At 38.1% G+C, this 23,351-nt stretch overlaps 1 protein-coding gene across 3 annotated transcripts in view; it reads right to left on the bottom strand.

Moving 5' to 3' along the window:
- Positions 1 to 1,929: 1,929 nt before the first annotated feature.
- The window catches only part of rbpjb (recombination signal binding protein for immunoglobulin kappa J region b), a 112,646-nt gene continuing 91,224 nt past the window's right edge, over positions 1,930 to 23,351 (bottom strand). For all 3 annotated transcript variants that reach the window (XM_041186003.1, XM_041186020.1, XM_041186010.1), the window contains exons 7-11: positions 20,529 to 20,641; positions 18,509 to 18,649; positions 13,889 to 14,044; positions 8,871 to 8,974; positions 1,930 to 5,673 (exon numbers count right to left, since the gene is read on the bottom strand). In XM_041186003.1, coding sequence (XP_041041937.1) covers positions 5,361 to 5,673; positions 8,871 to 8,974; positions 13,889 to 14,044; positions 18,509 to 18,649; positions 20,529 to 20,641 — 827 coding nt within the window. In that variant the 3' untranslated portion in view covers positions 1,930 to 5,360. The remainder of the gene's footprint in view (positions 5,674 to 8,870; positions 8,975 to 13,888; positions 14,045 to 18,508; positions 18,650 to 20,528; positions 20,642 to 23,351) is intronic.

Below are 23,351 nucleotides of genomic sequence, written 5' to 3'. Positions count from 1 at the left end.
TTTCAAATTCAGTTTATAAAAAAATCTGGAAATAAAAAGTTATTAGCAAACATAAAGATTGCCATAAAAACTCAACTGGTTTGCAAATGTCCTTTAGGGAAGGAAGCCTGCCACCTTTCCTGATCCGGCCTGTGCGTGACTCCAGTACGACTTCAACATGGTTGACTTAACTGCACTCCGAAGTGATCTAGCAAGCCATTCAGATGCATCCACTGCAAAAAATATTTTCTTGCCCTGAGAAAGTGCTATGTTAAATAAATAGCGGCATTGCTAGCCCTATGCACATCACAAGATGAATTAAAAGGTAATTTGGAAGGGGGAATTGGCAGGCTGGTGATGGCCCAAATGACACACTTCACACTACTGTCTTACTCTGAGCAGGCAGGAAACGTAACACTTTGCAACAATCTCATTTCCAACAGCAAAGGTGAATCATACTGTCAAAGTGAAAGGAGACTACTCAGCTAAGCCAAGTTTATCAAATTTCAATTGTCAAAAGTGACTAGAAGCAGAGTGCATCTATGTTGTACATGTTGTACAAGTTGCCATTAATGTTAAAGACACTGCAAAGAGGGCACAAGACTAAAAGTTGAACATTTTAGATTGCAAACTATGAGATACCAGATGTCTCTAGCTGGACTGATCTCAGAATTAGCTCATATTGGTAAAGCAGGTTACAGATGTGCAGCACATGATGCTATATTTCTCATCTGAACACAAATATTAAAAACTTGCTTGCATGAGCACCTCCAAGAATATTCAATGTTCCTGCTCCTTCACACAGGACAAATATAGTTAAAATAATGCAAACCTTTAACATTTTGGGATCAAAATTTCAGCAGAAATAGTAAAAACCCAAGCAATTTTATTTCAAAAATTACGTCTATAAAAACCTAGTCACTTATAGTATCAAAACAGTAGTATAAATATACCAGAATAATGAAATCCTAACTTATGCCTCAAAAAACGCAATTGTTTTATCACAGAATACAAGAGTACTTTCTTCTGCCATTTTCTCAGTACCAATTTTGAACTGCTCTCTTCCGAAAACTGTAACTTAAGCTGGTGCACAGTTCTACAGGCATCGAACACCCTCCTGTATCTCACCCACGTGGCCATTGTTCATGTGAACTTCGACGAATATTAGCACAGCCCAGTACAATAAGAAGCAAATGAAATTTAAAACTAACAAATGCAATGTATTGAATATTAGGAGAAAGGCATACATGGGGGTTTAGGTATGCAATGAAGAATAGGATTAACTGGGGAAGATTTGCATGAGGTCTGGGAGAGACAATAGGCTTATCATTGCAATGTTGAGAAAATGTGGAGCAGTGATTTAAAAAAAAACAAAGACTATCAGAATACATAGCATGAACAATGAAGTGCCAGTCTACAAAGATCACACTGAAGTTCTATACTGCACAGAACAACTCCCTGCACATCATGTAAAATTCTGGTTACATTTTAAAATGGAGAGATACATTGACAAAGATGGAGAGAATAGCAGCAAGAATTTCTGCAAGGTGTAGTGTATGAGTTGCGAGGAAAGTTTAGAAAAGTTTAAGCTGATCAGGGTACATAAAGTTAAATGGTAAAATGAAAGTGAACCCAGTGTACTTGTCGGATTAGCAGAACTGGGCACACATTTAGTGCAAAGTAAATACAAAATATGTTCGGAAAGGGGGAGGAGAGAGGGAAAATCAATGGGTAAGCTATTGGAATGATCCATGAGAAAAGCTAGGAAAAAACACATCAGGGAGTTCAAGGTGTAGGAAAGTGTTAGACTGGGTGAGTTTAAAAAATACTAAAACGGACAAATAATGGGCTGATTGGCCTTTTAGAATACACTAGATGTCCAGCCCTTACAAACATGACTTTCATTCTAGCCCGAGTGGTTTGACCACTCAAATAGATCAAAGTGGCAAATAGCTTAACAAATTTTATTCCCTTTTTTGACACAACCAGTTGCTGCCAGTCATAAATTGTACATCAAGTGCCAAAAGTATACATGGAGATTACGTAGCTGGAACTGAATTCAGTTTTTTTTAAATCTTCTACCTTGCAGGAGAAATTACTTTTGCTGTCAATAGCAAGCCACCTTCAAATATGACATTTCAGGTATGAAACCTGCTATAATCATTTAGCCACCAGTTATGGCTCTGTTGGCAATCAGTAGCTTTTCGGTCTTGAATGTCAATTGACTTTGAAACTGCTCAATGGCAAAGTTCACAAGTTATATCAGGTTAAAAGATCAGAGACTGGAATGAAAAATCAAATCCACTGATAAAAATATTTCACTTTGAAGGTACTTCCCTTATTTCTATGATATTTAATTTAAAGCTGAAGGCAAGTGTAGGTGGAAACATTTTCAGTATAAAGTTGTAATAGTTGTTTACATTTTAATGTGATTATGCCCACCTGAGTTTTATGCCCACTACAGAAATGATTGTCAGTGTGACACAGTGGAGAGCATTCTTGTCCAAATCAGAATCTCGGTTCCAGCTTCTCTAGGGACATAAACACACAAAACCTATGCTGGTAATTCACAGCAACACTGAGGAGAGTGTTGCATTGCTGAAGGCTAGGCTATCTGCTTGTCAGATGTTCTGTAAAATTAAATCCATGGTATTGTCTGAAGAAGAGCAGGAAGTTCTCCTGATTTCTGGACCAACAAAAAGAGATCTCATTTGCAACCAGCTAACACATTTGCATATGTAATAGCAATTATATTTCAAAAGCAATTCATTGGTTGTGAAGCACTTTGGAAAATCCTGAAGACATAAAACACTCTATATAAATATAAGTTGTTCTTTACTATGTCGCTGTAAGTTGCCACTGGATCCGCTCACTGAATGAGCTCAGCCATCTAAAGCTCTAAAGGGTGAAGGTATTAGTCATATTAAAATTTAGCTACTCTCCTTACAAGGTAGGACAAATTTGTTCCCTCAATACGTGCACCCATGGACCATGGAGGGACCGAGCAGTGCTTAACACACACTTCCCATCTTCTGTTCCAACAGTCAATGTTTGCCATTTTAGTACACCCAATAAGAGCTTTCATTGTACTGGTTTTGAAAATATTTTACGTTGAATGCCCTAGTTCATTCATGTCTGTTAATTAACCTATGGACACTAACTTCTCAAACTCGAGTCTTGTTGGAAAACTTAGGACCTTTTGTGAAAAGTCAGCTAGCTACCCTGTACCATAGAAATACTGGACTAAAATCCACATTATTACAGTCCTCGACTATTTTACAAACAGGCTTTTACAGCTTGAATGTAACAGATGTGGCGTCAATCTGTTAGATACAGTTTTCAAAGAACAAATTACACTTTAAACACCATTTATCACTTAAGACATGTAATAAAAAAATAAAAATAAACCACTGTAGCAATCAAATAGCCAAAAAATTCAAATAGCACATGTAGGTGGAAGTACTGTAAATATAAAAAGCTGGGAATACGTTTCAACATACAAAAGCAGTGCTGTGTGAGGGAAAAAAAACACACAAATTGACTCAATACTTAATGGCCACATTCCCAATTCAGTTAATAGCAGAACCTCATTTATCAGGTGTCAGTGTATCCAGAAATCTTCAGTTTTAACTCATAAGTGGCAAAGCAAATCTATCAGATATTACTAAATACTGTTTTATTAAAATAATTGAAAAAATAAAGCTATGTTTAACATATCTGTACTGTTGTATGTATTGCAGACAGGGCAGAAGTCACTTAAAGCTTCTGATATTCTTGCTTCTGAAGTACATCGGGATGTTCCAATATTACAATGCATTAAGAGATGATATGAAAGAATATCACAATTTTGGATTTACATATCATAGTAAATGTGATAGCAGCCATAATTTGATTGCAGTGGTAATCCTGAGAATTCAGAAAGGAAAAATAACCCTTTTGGTATTCTTAAGAAAAGTATGAGGAAGGACTAGTTGAACAGCATAAAAAGCAGCAAAATGTGAATTAAATTGTGGTCAATTGAGTTGTCACATAATGCTAAATTTTATAAAAAGAGATGTTTGTACACTAACTGGTATTGCATTTACCCACAATTGTTACTGTGCATTAAAACTATTTAAAGAAAGCCTGACACTATGTAGAACTCTCCTGACGTGGCATCATGAAATTCTGTTATAAATGCGTTTGTGTATGGGCGCACTGGACAGAATTTCAGGATATCACGTGAGGTGGAGCATGATAAAAATGCCCATCAGCCTGCTTCTAACCAGCGGTTTTTAACACACAGCAGCAAGGCAACTGAGACATCAGTAAGCGTACAGAAACACCTAAAAGTTATTGCTGTGCGCTCTGCATAGTTGAATACACACCCCTTTAAGGTGATAGATTTAAAGAAGTTACTTGCAACCTTAACACAAGGCTTGCAATTCACTAATTTTCAAAAGTATCACTGGAATCAAAGCTCTAATTGAAGAATCAGAACTCTACTTTTCCTTTTCGATTTCCATCTATCTTTTGGTTGTTTGAGTAACCTTTTATAGAATAAAGCAACCAACTTGCATCTGTGTTTAGATTGCCTTTGTGTAACAGATCACATTTAGACAGCATGACTTTAGTGCTTCTTTGTTTCTTAAACTATCATGCTAAAATCAGGATATTAATTAACTGATTTTGTCCCACATTGTGAAGGTGTCATATTGAGACATCCTTTAAGTACAGTATGCAGATTGACAGGTAATCATAAAAATGAGGTTCTCCTCTCAAACACCACTTTCAATTGATAATAAAGTCACACGACTCAAGTTTAAAAAAAAATAAAAATTAGGACAGTTCCAGCCAGTGACCAAAATATAGGTCTTTACTGGTATAGTAGGTGATGAGAATATACAGCAAGGTCAGGCCTGGAACCTGGATACTTCAGGGCCCATTGCTCATAGGAAGAAAATATAAACTATTTGGTAACAAAAGTGTACTATATGTATAATACAAAAAAGGTATGGTGAAACTGTACCTCCACTAAAGCTTATACAAGTTCCTTGGTCCATAGAAACTATGTTATTTTTGTATGCATTCTCTAGTCTGTTTTACCATCATCCCACCCAAATTTTTTATATCTTGCCCACACTTTAAACAGCTGAAAAATAGATTTTTCATTTTAGCTCTTTATAAAGTTTTATACATATTCAGGTGTATTTTCTTACTGTGGTAACACCTCCTGCAGATTATCTATGCTTGAATGACATGTCCATCATCTGAACAAGTAGGTGATTTCCAGAATACCACAAGAACCGTTGGTACTAGTAGGTTTTCTCTGCAGCTCTCCAACAGTTTTGCATCTTCTCCCTTCCAAAAAGTTGGCAACAGTCTTTAAACCACTTTGGTAGTTAGGAGACTACTGTTGCTGCTGATGTGACAATAGTTGAGTTTGTGCTGACAGTTGTGTAACTTCCCTCACTGTTTGTGTTTGAGTCATTTGATGCCAGCAAGCTGGAATTAGCTCTAAGGATGGCTCCAGCAGCACTGCAGTGTGGTCTTGGTCCAGGCTCTGGTGTGTATGTGAAAGTAAGGCTGGTAGAGTAGATAATCCCATCGTTTCGAACCAGGGTGACAGGGACCTGGACAGGCTGACGTACCCATCGCCAACCCTCCCGGAATGCAGAAATATCTGGAACAACACACAGCATGCTCTCTGCACACCTTTAAAAAAATGTTAAAGCAAATTAGCAAATAGTTAGAATATTTTAATTTTATTTATGTGGTGATTGTTCACAAATACATGCTAAGTCCATCGATCAGCAGAGTTATGCACCAAGAAGGTAAAACATAAAGCAGTACCTTTGAAATTAGCCTAATTAAAGGAAAAACCACAAAGTGCCACACAAAGGTGCAAATAGCTACCCTCAATTGTGTTGCAGCTTTTGAAATAGATAATTATCAAATTGCTTCAATGCAAACATTAGAATCTTCACATGTAGCCATGATTTGTAGGTATTCATAGAGCACACAATTGAAATATGTACCTCTGATGGATCAAGTACAACTTTACCAGATTTCATTGCAAAACCGAAAATTGTTTAGCCATTCTGGCTACAGGTTACTTATTAAAATTGTACTGTAGTGTAGTACTAGGTAAAATATTTCAACACTCAAGTGTTTTTTTTAATTCATTCACGGGATATAGGCTTCGCTGGCTGGGCCAGCATTTATTGCCCATCCCTAGTTGCACTTGAGAAGGTGGTGGTGAGCTGACTTCTTGGAACTGCTGCAGTCCGTGTGTTGTAGGTACACCCACAGTGCTGTTAGGAAGGGAGTTCCAGGATTTTGACCTGGCGACAGTGAAGGAACGGTGTTATATAGCATAGGCTGACATTTCAATTTTATTCCAACAAAGTGCAGTCTTTCATCTTGCCATAACATTTGCTGCCAATTGATAGCATTTTAAAGATTTTACTGCATCAATAAAATACCACCGTACAGTGCATCTCTTGTTTGCCACAGGGCGGCATTGGTACAACATCTGCACTGGTAGGAAGCCTAGCTTACGCAGCTTGGAAGTCATCTAAAGATATTAAAAATTCACATTAAAAAAATTACATTCTGAAGAAAACATGCTTATTTCTGGCAGTTGGTTGTTGGATAGTGAGTGGGAGTGGAAACTTATCAACTTTCCTCTCCCCTGGGTGTTAAGGTCAATGGTAAGGCCACCACTCTAGCCCAGGACGAGATTAGCTAAATTAACACAGCCCGAAGATCGAACCTGGTCTGAACAAATCTTTGCTTCTTTGATTCAGTTCCTCACAGAGTGGTGAACCTTCATGTTTGCCTGATGTGACTAATAAAATGATTAAATAAAAGATTACACATCTGTGTATTTTAAGACAAAAGTAACCTCTTACAGGGCAATTTATCGTATTAAGTGATTTCACCCAAGGCCTTCACTCAGCATTGAAGAAGTGGAACTAACTACCACATGAAACAGAATTTCCTGTAAAAACTCAGCAGGTCTGGCAGCATCCGCAGAGAAGAAAAGAGTTGACGTTTCGAGTCCTCATGACCCTTCAACAGAACTGGTGAATATTGAATATTCACTCAGTTCTGTTGAAGGGTCATGAGGACTCGAAACGTCAACTCTTTTCTTCTCTGCCGATGCTGCCAGACCTGCTGAGTTTTTACAGGTAATTCTGTTTTTCTTTTGGATTTCCAGCATCCGGAGTTTTTTGTTTTTATCACTACCACATGAAATGGTTGAGGTGAATAGCTTAGATAAGGGGAAGCAAGATAAGTGCTGGATAAGAAAAGAACAGAAAGATATGTTGATGAGACAAGATGAACTAAATGGAGTGAAAGGTGGTGAGTGTGGAACATCAACACCTGCACCGAATGGGCCAAATGGTCTGCTTCTGTGCTGTAAATTATTTTCAAGAATCAGTGCAGTGATACAAGGGTGCTTTAATAGGAATTGATGCCTTTCTATTAGGAAATGCAGATGGAGCCCATGGCAAAATAGGCAAATGTCAAGTAATAATAAGAGTTACAATGAAATGCCCAACAGGTAAAGATGAAGCTACACGTTGGTAACCATGATTCCTACTTTCAGTTTTATCTCTTGCGCTAAAAGTTTTTGGCATAGTTTTCTAGCTTCAGAGACAAAAAGTTGTGAATTTACATGCCACTATGAATTTAACTGCTAGTTCAGAGTGACACTTCAGTGTGGTACTGGCTGAATTATTTGGTCATTTCCTACATATTGGAGCTTGTGCATAAATTGTTCATTGTGTTTGCACACTGTACTGCAAAATGATCCATTGGTGGTAAAGTGCTTTGGAACATTCCAAGGTTGCAATAAGTTGCTATATAAATGCTAGAACTTATATTTAGTCACAGATTGAATCAAAATTACAGGTTATTATTGCACAAAGGGCGGTCATTTGGCCACTCTGCTCTGAAAGAGCTAGGCACTTAGTCCCATCCCAACGATATGAAAAGTTGCTTACACAGTCCTTCATCGCAATTTCTTCAAAATAAGTTTTAACAGTTTTTCCAATGATAGCTGACACAAACTGAAGTGTCACTGTGTCTCCCTTATGGTTCAATTGACACAAGTACCAAGTAGGATTAAGCCATAGAGATGAGCAAAGGCACAGGTTGACCTCCCTGCTCCAGGCTTGGTTAGTAAACTTTAGTTGGCAGTGATTTATAAAACAGAATTGAACTCAGTCTTCTGAGCCAAAGTGAAAAATAAATCAAGTTTTTCTGTTCCTTGAAGCTTTTTACAGACCATTTTCCTTTCCAGGACTACTAAGAATACAAAAAGAACAACTTCTTTATTAGACACACGCACAAACTTTAGCAATCTGACCTAGTGGTGACAGACAATTATGCCTAAGAATGAAGCAAAGACTGTAGGTGTACCTACACCACGGGCTGCAGTGCTTCAAGGCGGCAGCTCACCACTGCCTTCTCAAGAGAAACAAGAAATGGGCAATGAATGCTGGCCCAGCCAGTGAAGCCCACATCCTGTAGATGAATTAAAAAATAGTAGTACAGAGATGGAAGCAAGCTAGGTCTAAGAGAAGCATAGCAGAAAAATGACAAAGAAGTGGCTAGCAGCACTGACCAAGGAAGTGCCAATAAACCATACACAAATAGGAAACAGTAGCCCCTTTAAGATAGAAAAAGTACGAGTGTGTATGAACAATAGGTCAAATATAATCAGCCAGGCAGCTTGCTAATAGTCAGTCATTCTCTATATCTGGCTTAGTTGCTCTTTTGTGCAGACATGAGTAGAAAAAGAGACAAGTAAAACCAGCATTTTTCTTAATGTAATTCAATCAAATTAAGCTCTTAAAATAGCTTTCTAAATAAATTTGCTGTTTAGAACTAAACCTCTTTACCTGTACATGGTCTCAGCTTCCACATCGCCAAACCAAACTCGCAAATTGGGTGTAAAATTCTGTCCCGTGAGCTCAAGCATTGCAACATCCCCCCCTCCATTCAGCTATAAAAACAAAGAAAAGCTTAGTTGTTTATAGCCATCCCTTGTAAATACATCCATGCAGAGCTGCATAAATAATGCAGCCCAGACAACAATTAAACATATTGGCTTAAACCTACCTGTTTGGTGTCCAAAGCAATGAATGTGCAGTTGCACCAACTGGTATACACAAGGCTTATTTAAAAAGTAGACCCGGTATTTACGGACACAGTGTACTTCTTTCATTGCTGAATTAAAATCCTTTAGGTTAGAATTAACTATCATAGAATGCACTCCTTTGTAGCCCAAAAAAAATCTTTTGACAATCTCAACTTTACAGATGCAGTTGCAGCAAATTTCTCAATTTCACTGTAACCTTGTGCACTTAATCTTGCTGAATTTACAGATGGCAAATTTTGCAGAATTTTAGTGTTTTCGATCAAACTTGATCATAAATTATGCATCAAAAATGTCAAAACTTGAGGTTTTAAGATGCTTAAATAACAAATTATATTCCTTTCTTGCACAGTTTCTAGGTTCAGCTGTTATTTGGTTTGGTACAAAACGTGAGCATTTTAGCCAATACACCCTTAGAAAAATCTACCTCCAGCAAATTGGATGTAATAGAGAGAGATCATTTTAATTTGGAATTTTAATTTGAACATATCCACTCAGAAAAAATCTTCTGAAAGTAACTGAAAATATTTTTATTTTGTTGTCCAGGACAGAATATTTAAATATAGATATAATGTGCTTTCTTCCAGGACCATAAATATGTAAATAAGGACTGCTCTATGAAGCATGTAGACAATAGTTGACAGGCCTCAAATAGTACTTACAGCTATTTGTGCCTACAGTCAAAGGCAACAGTACAGAGGTGGGAATATGATAGGTATCAGGGCAGCACAGCACAAAAAAACGCACAAAAAAAAATTGTGTCGCAGAACTGGTCAGCACCAATGCGAATAGGGAGAATGTACAAAAATATTTGCCTCTTTAACCTGGAAAAAGATGTGAATTAAATTATTCATTTCACATTTCCTCAATAGAATTTAACACATAGTTTGGTTGATAAATTTAGCAGTCTTATTTGTATAGTCTTCAGAGAAAAAGTACCAAACTTCATTATTTAATTATGTATCAACCAAACTGATAATTCTCTCATTTCAAAAGCACAAAAGTTAACATTGTGTTGTTCACAATTCAGACATTAAAACCCCTCAGCGTTACAGTCTTTTAATATATTTCTTTTCACCTTTTCTTCCATGCACTATGGCTACAAATATTGCTGAAATATTGCTCTGTTCCAACTAAGGTTCCTAAAATAAGCAAGCCTCTAATGAAAAATCAAGATAAATTCATTTATTTGAATGTGGAACAACTGATTTAAATGAAGGTATAACAATTTTAAAGAGAAAGAAGTTTAGTCTCACGAATAGTGAAGATTCCAGCACGCCCTTTTAAAATAAATCAAGAATCTGCAGAAAGGAAGTGCCTCATTACGTACTCCTTACATTCCTTATACATATTACAAAGATGTCCACAAGTCTAATTAAAAGAAATTTGAAGTTAGAAAAGACTTCATGATATTCCAGGAAAAGGAAATCAGGAACATCAAGTTTTCCATTATGTTACATTTGGACATTAACACCAGCAGATGAACTAATAGATATGTTAGAACAGAAAAAAACCCAATCTAATAAGACATGATATAAAAAAAACCTCACACAGCACACATCCCAGGGAACAGCTGCAGGGAGCAAAGGGTGGCCTGCACAAATCTGTCAATATGTACTCGGGACAGGCATCTGCTCCAAAGCTTCACACAAGGATATGGATTACACTGCTGGTGACGAGTAACTTTTTAACTATTGTTTTTGCTACCTAGAACTTGAAGGTGCCAGCAAGCTATCCTTCCACCATGCTGAAGTTAGGGTATGCATACTTCTGCTTATTTCTCCAGGCACCTATCTTAATTGAAGAGCAAAGCAGCTGCTACTGGCCATGCATCTCCAATTGTGGAAAGAGCATGTCCCTGTGCTATGGTCAACACTGTTAACCTATCAGAAACGTTCGAGGGATATGTCGCTCACCATGCTGTACATGTCTTGAGGGCTAAAATCTGCGCTTATAAGTTGTCTCATTCCTATCCTATGGGGTTGGGGGTGGTGGGGAGAGAGCGGTTGTAATGGTTGGTTCATGATCAGCTTCAGCAAGTGTGAGGAACTCGTATTGCTTTGTCACCAAAATTGAGCACATCTGCTTCATTCAGTCCCTCCATGCCACTCTATTTCCTCTTGCTCACCAACTCACTCTTGCCCCCCTCAGTGTTGCCCATGCCCAAACTCTAAAGAGACACTCTCTAGTTTCGCCCTCATCTTGCATTAAGAGCTCTCCAATCTAATTTTGCTTAGGAGGTAGGTTACCTGGACCCTAGTCCCACTAAACTAATCACCAAACTTCTTTCCTGGGCCCAACCTAGTTAACTTCCAAATGGTTCAGTCTCTTGAGACATTGCCCCTCTCCCTTTCAAACCTGTCACCACAACCCTCCTTCTCAATTCCTCTGCCTTTGCCTACTGCCAAATCTTGAAACTCCATTTCCCTCCAAAGTTTGCAAACACATCATCACGAAAATCCTTGTCCATCCTTCCTGAAACTCCCCTAGAAATTTTCCAATCAGGCTTCTGAGTTACACAGCACTGACCAAAGTAAAAAATGACACAATCTGCGCTTATGACCATGACCTTCCTCATCCTCTCTGCAGCTGTTGATAAGGTCCTGCTTCAATACCTCACACCATCCTCCTCCTAAGCAATGGAGGAGGTGGCATTGATCAGTGGACTGCTTTCAGTTTGCTCCTCTCAATTGTAGTCACAACATCGCCAGCAATAGCATTTCTTCTTACACTTCATACCATTGCCTCCAAAGTCCATCAACAGATACATTCTTGGTCCTTCAACTTCATCATTTACATAATGCTCCGTGGCAACCTCTGCAAATGTGCAGTGAGCTGACAACATCCAACTTTACCTCTCCATGATCTCTCTTGATCCCTCATCTGTGATATCAAACTGGTTGTCCAACACCAAGTCTTCAAATAACTTTCACTTCCTCCAATTAAAACATCAGATCAAAAACAAAAATTGCTGGAAAAACTCATCAGGTCTGACAGCATCTGTGGACAGAAAGACAGAGGTAACATTTCGAATCCGTATGACCCTTCTTCAGAATGTTCTGAAGAGTCATATGGACTCGAAACATTAACTGTCTTTCTCTCCACAGATGCTGTCAGACCTGCTGAGTTTTTCCAGCAATTTTTGTTTTTGTTTCAGATTTCCAACATACACAGTATTTTGCTTTTAAATATCAGATCAAACTCATTTAAACTGATAGAATAGGTTTTTTAAGGCCTTGGCTAAATTCAGCGCACTTGCTACTCATTCTGCAATCTCCGGCCAACAACCAGACTGTTCAGAACTGCAGCATCCTATTTGACACAAATCGAGCTTCCGACCACATAGTCTCTCCATCACAACGATTGCTGACTTCTACTTCTGTAACATTGCCCATCCCTGTTCTGCCTCAGCCCATTTGCTTTTGAAACCCCCAAACTTGTCTTTGTCACCCCCAGATTTTAGACTATTTCAACAGCTCCTCTGGTAAGGTTACCACTCAATACACTCTGCAAACTACAACTAAGCCAAAATTGTGCTGCCTACATACTATCACACACTAAGTCCTGTTCACCTAGCACTTTTGTCTTCAAAGGCCTACACTAAGTCCTACTACCTCATTACCTCCAATCTAAAATTCTCATCTTTGTTTTTCAGGGTGTTTATCCCCTCACTCTTCCCCATATTCATAATTTTCTCCACTCCTCTGAAGTCTCCATTTCTCTAACTTTGGCTTCCTGTTTATGTCCCTCTTTTTTATTCCACCACAGCTGGCTGTGCCATCAGCTACCTGAGCTTTATCCTCTGGAATTCCCTCCCTGAACCTCTTCAACACACTCTGCTCCTTTAAAATATCTTAAAACCAACCTCCAACCACACTTTTGGTAACGCCTCTGAATATTTTCCGTCAGATTGACATCTTTTTCTTCTGATTACCCCTTTGTGGAGTATCTTGGTATATCTTCTGCATTAAAGGGTACTATTTAAATGCAAATTGTGGTTACAAGTACCTGTAGGGTCTTTTTGAGGTCAAATTGACTTTAGGATGACATGCCTGGTATAAACTGAAATAAGGCTGACTGTCTCGCGCCAAACCTGTAATCTGATATGTAAGCCAAACAAGTCTAGAGTATTCCATGGTGCTGTTAACAACCGACCAACCTTCCAGCAAATTGTAACTGTCACTGAGAGCTGGACTCCTTGACACTTTGCCCTACAAGCTAATTTTCCAAGTAGTACAGTGGTGGTCAAGCAACAGGAAGTTTACTACTAGTGAGCTTTAACCACAAGTTTTGGTTGAACTCCAGCAGTACCCAAATATGCATGCTTGGAGTTTCCTAAGCCTGGTCTATTGCCAGCACTGACCTAAGTTGTTTAGCTTTAGAGAAGTGGGTCTTCTTGCTGCTCTTGGATAGAGTGTGCACATGAAAATTATATCTTTCACCAATAGTTGGGTTCAAAGACTTTTAATCAACGTGATGACATATTCTGTTCATTAGACATCTAACAGAACTACAAAAGAAACCTCGCTCTCCTCTCAAACCCCCCACCCCTCCAAAAAAAAATCAAATAGCACCTAGTTTGTTACTATAACTTCATAACCAGTTTCTTCAGATGATGGCTGGTTCTTGGGCACACCTTGAAACTACAGCATTTTCAAAAATCAACTTCACTGATACATCCTCGGCCTTAATGTAAAGAAAATTATCCACTGCAATCTGAACGTAAGCAAACAAAACCTATAAATGTCCAAATCGTGTTACCTGAAGACTTTCTACAACAGGTACAGGTGTCACTGGTGCATGTACGGGCCCCATCCCCTCGTAGAAAGTGTATTCAGCTTTATCTGTGCTTATGATTGTCCAAGAGGCTCCATCGTTTATCATTTCTTTGTTTGGTTCTTTTGGACATGGAGTGGCCTGTTGGGGGAGGTAGGGAGGGGGCAAAAATGAAATTAAAAAAACACAACTGTGACCATGACACACAAACTAGATCCATTGCATTGATTTACTTTATGGAGACATAATTTTTTTTTTAAATAATGAAAGACCACTTCAGTTTTCAAAATTACAGTGGAACGTCTATTATCCGTACTTCAATTATCTGCTAAAATCAGGATTTTCACTGGGCAAAGGATGTTGCATCACCAATACCCTCCTGTGAGACCAAATATCAACTTAATGGTTGAAGATTCAATTACATTTAGTTCCTCTTACTGTAAGCTTTCAATCCTCTGTCTAGTGTCTACTCAAGAGCTTCAAAATGTTTCTACAGGAGGCCCTTATAAACATATGTTCAATTTGTTACATGTGCCAAGACCAGAGTTTTGGGACCCTCAAGCACCTTTTAATTTCCTTTGCTCAACTGACAAAGTCCCCTCATTATGGCAGTTAATAAAGGTTCCACTGCAAACGCATTTCCATTACTTGAAAATTAAATAGAATTTCCATCTGCAGCATAAAACAACATTTAATGATATAATTTTGTTGCAACTGCCTGACTGTAAACTTCTGATACATTCAGCCATGCAAGTTCAGGTTAAAATGAATAGCCTAACAAAATTATATATAACGGCAACGTATTCTTACTAAAATACAGGTTTAGCAACTTGAGAATCTAAATTCATATTGTGTTGGTAATGTCATTCCAGCTTCCAACATACTGTTCCAAAACAATAGGAGATGAATAGATGAATCTACTCAACTTACAGCCAAATGTTTTTCTTTTAAAAAAACTTAATTTTGAGCATTGATTTTCACATGGGATCTACTAACATCCAGAATTGAAAATAAAACAGCTCAAAGATTTACAACCATTTGCCTTAGTGATAGCATTCTAACTTCTGAATCAAGGCTGTGTTCAAGACCTACTGTAGGGACTTGAACCCATGATTTAGGTCAACACTTCCGTGCAGTACTGAAGGAGAGCTGTATTGCTAGGATAGCAGTCTTTGTGATGAAATGTCAAATCTACATTGCCTGCCTGTTACATGGACATGAAGGAGTCCATGGTATTTTTCAAATAACAACAGAGTTCTTATAATGTATTGGGTAACATTTATTCCTTCAATCACCAAAAACAAAACTAACTGGAAATATATGCTATTATTTGTGAAGGTCCTTACTGTTGACAATTGATTGCTATGTTTGTCTCCAAAACAACAGTGGCTCATCATTAAAAAGAATGCTTTTGGACTTCCTACTGTGAGAATGGATATTTTTTAAAACTATTTTGGGGAATATTGTGTCATTCTGTAAAGGCAGCTGGGTGCCTTTGCGTGTTGGATTTAATTAAGCTGGGCAAAGATTAATAGGAGTCAGGTTATCTGGGTGTTTAAAATATGAAAAGGATAGTGGTCTTAAGTTTGAGGCACAAGTAAAAAGGTTAGGTCTAACATTTGCATTTTTAGATAAGTTGAGAGTGTGTTTGAATATCAAAGGAGAGTCAGAGGTAACAAGAAACATACCTGCATCTTGCAGGAGTTCCATCAGTCAATAGTAGTGGGAATATTATATTTTATTGACTCAGAGGCAAGGACAAGATAGAGACGCAAATCCTTCCAAATATAAAATCTTTTAAATTTCAAAGAGGTGTGAGAACAATGGAATCTGAGATGAAGCTGGGGAAAGCTATTTTAGAGTTACTGTGGGGAGCATAGGATGGAGATAGCTGGAGCTGTTTGAGCTGTTGAATTACAGCTGGAGCTCTGGGCTGGGAGAGGATGTCTTTTGATCCAGCCATCCAGTCAAGCCAGAAAAGACTTAGGCTGCAACAAGCAGTTTTGTTCTGAAGTGGATTCTACCATAGCGTGGAAGAGGGTAGAGGGGTCATGTGGTATGCCTTTACTGAAGCTACAGCAGTTTGCCTGGTGTCATATTACTGGATTGTTTTTTTAGTTAACGTCTATAAGGGAGTGCTGCCTGGAGGTGTCTACTTGTGGGTCTGACCAAGTAAAGTGTTCTTTTGGGGAATGTTTTGTAAGGCAACCATAACTATGTAACTGTAATCTTATGTGCTTAAGTTGTCTTTTATTCTTGTTAATAAAACTTGTACTTTTAATTTTTAAAATCCCAAACATTTTAATAGGCCTCTTACTGATGAGATTGGTGTGTCTTCTTCTCGTTTTCAGAATACAAAAAAAACAGGGCCAAGTAAGCCAAGTTTCCCTCTGGGATTTGGTTTGCACAGCAATTAACACTTCCTGTGGTCATAACACTATAGGTGAAAAAAGGCTCACTCATTTATATAATGCCTTCTTTTTAATTTACACTGATTGGATAAATATTTAGCTGAACTGAGTTCAACAGGTTTTTAGGTGGGGGGAAATGACAATTTACATTGGTTAAGTACAGCTCATAGATGTTATAAAATTTTTAAGCTTCTAGTTAATTTCAGAATACTGGTAGTATTTTCAAAACCCATAAGTACTACATCTCAAATTGAAAACACTGCAATTTGTCAAGCTACAATCCTAACATTAGTGTTGAGTGAATATAACAAAAACAGCCTGAATACAGTACATTTCATGCAGATAAACCTTCAACATAAAAAGTACATTTTCACTTCCAGTTTTTGTACTAAATATAATAACTCACTACCAACAACTATATCCAACCCAAGGCTTCTCCCTGATTGATGCCTAAGGTTTGTAAGAAAAAAATTAAACCAAACCTCAGATAGCTTACAGGGTACCTAGATTATGTGGTACAGAGGTACACAGACAAAGGTGATTCTAAGTTGATCCTCAGTCTCTACTGACTATTGATCTCAGCTAGGGTTAACAGGAGGGGCAGCATGTCATTCATTTCAAGTATCTGCAAATATTGGCAAGGGGCAGTGTTAGAAGTGATGAGACATCATCAACCAGGTTCTTGACCCAGGTTCAAATAGGATGCTGAAGTTGCAAACAATCTCGTTCAGCCTGATAATGTACAGGGAGGGGGATGGAATTGCTTAGCATGAAACAGAGAACTTGAATAAAGCATAGTTATTTGGATTAAGTACTGGACAGCTATTGGTGCCGATGGAACTATATATCAAGAGACAGCTCCTTCAGCAATCGAAGGGAGAAGTAGGAAAGACGTCGATGTGGAGTAAATTGAATGTCTGTTGACATGAAACAAGTAGGCCAGCTAAATTCTAATGTAGCTGCTCCTTATAGAACACCTTTAAGAAAAGGAAGATGTGTAACTTGCTCACAGGCCTCTAACATGTTACCTTGAAACCAGCAGCAAGGAGATGGTTGCCAACCCCAAATGCTTGCATCCTATCCCTTTTTGTGGCAGCATATAGTCCTTTTTTACCATTCTCCAAATGACAATGTAGAGGTCAGACACTAATCTTGTTCTAGCTATGGATAAAGCCCACATCCTGTTTTTAAATCTTTCATGGGATGTGAGGTCAGAGTTTATTGCCCATCCCCAATTGCCCTGCACAGTAACGCTCTGTTTCCACACATTGTACTAAATTGTCTCTTAAAAAGACTCTAATGAGTCAGAATTAGAAGGCAAATGTGTTTTGCTCCCTGCTGACCCAATGCTGAGACAAGCCAAGTTTGAAAATCTCTGAAGTTTAGCAATTTAACTCCTCTGAACAGTTTGAAATCAGGGATGCACCATTTGGGGAATCTCAACAAGAGCATGATGTTTTTGTGTTGCAGGAATGTTAACAACTAAGGATACCAGCATCAAAATCCTACTGATGCAATAAGTTTTTAAACCACCCATTTGTGAATGGTATTTAGTACACTGAAACTTTGTTAGGAATGGGGATTAATGCCACAAATATTCAAGATCTGCAACTACATTACTCAACTGCAATGAAATTATGAACTGTCCAGTAAACATGTTCTCAAAACAATTTGGAATCGAAAATAAAAAGGAGCAAAGACACTAACTTTTAATTTTAGTACTGCACCTATGTAGTAGATGCGTGTTTTGGTTTACTACAACATTTATGAATGTCTCAACAGTGCTATATCCGTGCTCTGCAAACTACATGGTCTATAACTATGCCTGAATCCATCCTATACACATCCAAGCTGTCAATTTTCTCAGAATGTCACCAGAACAATGTGAGATGCTGTTGTGTGCTCATGACATATTGTCTTATGGCTTGCTTTTAACTCCCTTTGACATTGTAATCTCTGGAACTATGGGCAGAATTTCAAATGCAAGGCTAACTATCATTTGGAAAACAATGGCTACCACAGCACACTACAGAAACTAAGATGGCCCACTGATTCACGAGTATAATTTCTTCAATTCTCAGTGCTCTTAAGTCAAATTTAAGAAACATCTATGCTAGCTATATCTAACTATATTCAATTTTTTGATATTGGGCAAAATAAAAAAAGATAATTAATTTGTGCAACATTTTCTTACTTGGAATTGGATTATCCTTTCTTGAGAGAGACATAAGTACATCCTTTCTGTATCCTTCAGGTAAAATGCACATTTATGGAGCTGTGATACTGGGTCATCTGCATCTAATAATGCTGTTTGTTTATCCACTTTACGAATTATCTGAAAGAGATCAAGATACTTAAGGTCAGTTTACTGGGTTCCAGAGTGGTCTTGGCTGTGAAAGATGGGATAGAAAAAGCCCCTTTATAATTATCTAAAAAAAAACAAGCTCATGCAATCTCATGTATGGAAGCCAACACAACATGGGCACAACAGCAGAACTGCTAGCTTATTTAACATATTGACATTGGATGAAAAGGAAAACCACTGCAGAAAGAAAAATGTTTACAAATTCCAGATATCTGCTGTGAGGCAATTGGTTTCTAGTGACACAAGATTAAGATCTGACAACTGGTTGCAAATCATGACTTTATTGAGGGGGTTTGTTATTTGTGTTATTAACCTGGCACTAGAGTAGCTCAGTTCTTGAGATATAAGGTCCTGAGGGGACTTGATAGGATGGATGTTTCCTCTTGTGAGAGACTAGAATTTGGGGACCCAGTTTAAGAATAAGAGGTCTCCACTTTAAGATGGAGATGAGGAAAAATTCTCTCTCTCAGAGGCTGTGAAATTATCTTCTCCAGAAAACAGAGGATGTCACTGAATTATTCAAGGCTGAGTTAGATAGATTTTTGATCAACACGGGAGTTAAGGGTTCTGGAAGCAGACAAAGTGGATTTGAGACTACCATCAGCCATGATCTAATTTAATGGTAGTGCAGACTCTAATGGACAAATGGCCTACTCCTGCCCCTAAGTCATGTGTTCTATGACATGCCCTTCATAGACTGAAATAAAGCTGACTATCTCTAGCCAAGCCTGTAATTTGATATATAAGCCAAACAAGTCCAGTGTATCCAAGGTGCTGCTAACAATTGACCACTCTTCCAGGAAGTTCTGTCACTAAGAGCTGGGCTTCTTGACACTTTGGCCTACAAGTTAATTGGCCTACAAGTTAATTGACCTAGTACAGTGATGGGCAAGCTACAGGAAGTTTATCACTCTTGTGCTTTAAGCACAAGTTTTAATTGAACTCCATCAGTACCCAAATATGCATGCTTGGAGTTTCCTAAGCCTGGTCGATTGCCAGCACTGATCCAAGTTGTTTAGCTTTAGAGAAGTGGGTTTTCTTGCTGCTCTTGGTTAGAGGGCGCAAATGAAAATTATATCTTTCACCAACAGCTGGGTTCAAAGGCTTTTAATCAACTTGATGACATATTCCGTTCATTAGATATCTGGATCTTAGCCTGCATTTATCAATACAACCAGAAAAACAAGTCACTGATCTCAACTGGTATTTACTTCACCTCCTTGTGCAAAAACTGACTGCTGCTTTTACAGATAAACATGAACTACATTTGGAAAAGTAATTCCTTAGATGTGAATGGCTTTGAGACATTCTGATGTTGCAATAAGGTGCTATACAAGTGCAAATTCTTGATTTTTTTGCTGAACTTAAGTTTGCTTAACGCTTGAATATTTCCTCTAAATTAATTTGAATCACTGTTTCTAACCTATCTTTCAATATTAACCAAGTCAGTAGCTAGTTAAATCTCAGGTATTAAATGCACCCTATGTTGTAGTGGAAAGCTTGACATCTCAGGTGTGTTGCCTGTTCTGTACTGGAGCTCGCCGATTTCAATATGCCACAATTAAGGAGCAATTAGAAGGCAAAAGTTTTTTTTGGAGGTGCACAACAACAGATCAGTTTTGCAATGATATCACCCCTTTTGTCCCCATGGTCAAACAATACACAGACTAGAATCACATGAAAAACTGAGCTAGAGCAAATTGTCAAAGTGCTGCCAATAGCCATGCAACTGTACTGTGGAGCACAAGTTTCTCTGCCTTTGAGATGCAAAGATGGCAAAATAAACACACACACAAAATGCCAAGCATTTAGGTTTGAACACTAGACTGTTAAAAGAAAGCCACTGTACCAGTCTGGGGAGTGCCATTCCAGTAACAGAACATACTAGTTTCACAGTCTGACCATAATGAATGTATCCATCCCGCACTGTGAATTCTTCTCCTTCCGATTCTTCGTCATCCACTGTAGATAACAAAAACTATATTTACCACATGTACTTAGATTCCAATTTAGTTGCATACATAGTCAAATAACATGTGCATTACTTGCAAATGGCTATTGAAGGATGCCCTCAAATAATTTAAATTATTTTCACCAAGAACCACAAGCACATTGTATTTTCTTGCTCATAATGAATACCTTTCACAGTCATATTCTACCATTGATAATACTGCTTATTGAGCACAGTTGCTGACTAGCGTAAGACAGATGTTTTTAAAGTTAATGTTGTATGGCATCAAAAAGGAGCAGACTAATAGTCAAGCAAGGATGGCTGAATCTACTGGCTTGCAAGTGCTTTCCTTAAGTTTGAAAATGATCACATGAACCAGACTGAAGATATCCTTGGAGGAGGATATCCTCCAAAACAGACAATGGAATCCAAGAGGAAGAACAGCAAGTGAATATTTAATTAGTTTCAAAGCTTGGAAGGTTTAGGCTTCCTAAGCTCCTGGGTAATTCAGAAAAGGTGCAAGGCTTGAACATATTCCTTTTGTTTACAGAGAACGGGTCCCCATGTATGAACCTATGTCGTGCCTATTGTTCCCTGTTGCTTTCTCTGTGGCAACGCTTCAGCCAAGTCAAATTGCCAACCAATCAGCACCCTTTTCTCCGGTGGTATAAATTGTTGTGATCATTTGAAATTTGGCATCCTTGCATTTGTCTCAATGAGTGCAAGATGAAAAGCTTTGGCAACATGTCTCTCTGATCAGCAATTTATATGGAACTGAAAATCTGCCATTCTCAAGCACTTATTGTCAGTTAGTGTTCCCAGGTCAGGTACCACAGAGCCAAATAAAGAGTAAAACCCCCTTCTATTTTATCTTGATCTCTGAACCAGGATCTTTCTACTGTAGCTGACAGGACAGTTGCATCCAATTCATGTTAGATTTGAACCCAGGTCTGAAGTGAAAGGTTGCTGTTTAACTTAATGCATCATGCAATTTTAGTGTTACGTAAATCCTTCCCCCAAATCAAGACAAATCTGCATAATTGCATTCTAGTTGAAACATCAGAGAAAAAGCAGCCATAAAAGTTCCATGTGCACCACACTAAATGCTTCTAAGACATGACTAAGCCTGTGAACATACCTGAACTCCAGTTATACTCTTCCACACCACAAACTAATGGCAACCACCCAGCTAACTGTATCATCTTGTGAGACCCTGTCCACATCAATTTGCTTGCAAAAGACAATCCCCAGGAGCACATCAAACAATGACCACGAGTTTTGTGGGATGGAGAAGGGAAGTGTGAGAGCATAATGGACAGGGATGGGGAAGGGAGGGCAGTGGATGGAGCAGGGTGGGGCAAGCAAGGGCTCCAGCAAAGGGAATGGAAGACAGCAAGGAGGGGAAGAGAGGGGGAAGGGCTGACAGACTGAGGGGGAGATATAAAATTGCGGCGTAGGGGCAGGGTTGGAGTAAAGGTGCTTACAAAGAACAGATTGGAAAATAAACCGAAACCTGCAAAGCTAGTTCTTACTCCCTCCACGGGTACCGGAGTATTTCCAGCATTTTTGGTTTCTATTTTGGGAAACTATTTGGTACAGTAATCATTTTCCCTCAAACAAAAATTATATATAACATATCACTTAAAAGCTAAGGCCATAGAAAGGAGGTTAAGAAACAGGCTATAATTTACAACTGGTATACTTCATTTCAAAAACTTGACAGGATGCAAGGTGTTTCTTTTAATTTAATAACAGCCCACAAATCAGTTTTGCAGCAAAGGGAAGTGAAAAGTATAGTTGCTAAGGGTCAAAGACAAATTGAAGATAACTACACTTCATAAATTACATGTAAATCACAGTAGTTTTGTCATGCTCAAAGAGAATCCTTCTCAGAACTAGAGTTAAATAAAGTTCTTCCAAAATGCACAATCTTCTGACAGAGTTAAATCAAGATTGTGCTTGGAATATGAGTAAATCCACATTTTATGTCTACTTATTAAAATACAATCGCTAATGGTATTTAATTTCCCATTAGACCTCCCAATTTGCTAGTTATAAGCACAAGATAGAAGGCTTCGTAACTTATTAAACAAGAACCCAAAAGATACAGGCCTTCAGATTCGAGACACAAACAGCTAGTGCAATAGGCTGACAGATAGTTCAGAAACTGAAGCCATTAATAACCACATGGCATTTCTTTTCAGATTGGATGTGGAATTAGATAGCTTGGCAATAATTTCTGGAACCAAGTAAAATTTCAGCAATACTTGCAGTAAATAAAGATGTTGATGGTCTAAGTAGGCCTGGGCAGTAGATTTTAAGTTTAACTTGACCCCCTTTAGGAAGCTTTCACATTATATTCACTGAAGTAAGCTAACAAGGTCAAGACACCATTTTTTACTCACACTGGGCTAAAGAAGTCATTTTATATTCTATACTTTAATCATTCACATGTATTAATCAAGAATTACTGTCTAAGTAATAGTCAGCCAGAAAGAGGTGATTAAATAAGTAGTGAGCCTCAATGAATAATTGAAGGATAAATAACTAGTCAAGTAGTTATTAAGGCTAGATAATATTCTAATGTTTGAATAATGTTTGAAAGGTTTAAAATAATAATTTACTGCTGTAAGATTTTGTCTGTGGAGAAAAGGGAGCAGTTAGATGCCGCATGAAACATAGGCCTTATTTGTCCTTGGCAGGTGTCTGGATAATGAATGA

This window comes from Carcharodon carcharias, chromosome 1, assembly GCF_017639515.1.
Source record: "Carcharodon carcharias isolate sCarCar2 chromosome 1, sCarCar2.pri, whole genome shotgun sequence".
In the NCBI taxonomy this organism is placed as follows: Eukaryota; Metazoa; Chordata; class Chondrichthyes; order Lamniformes; family Lamnidae; genus Carcharodon; species Carcharodon carcharias.
This window is presented reverse-complemented; position numbering and strand designations above follow the sequence as displayed.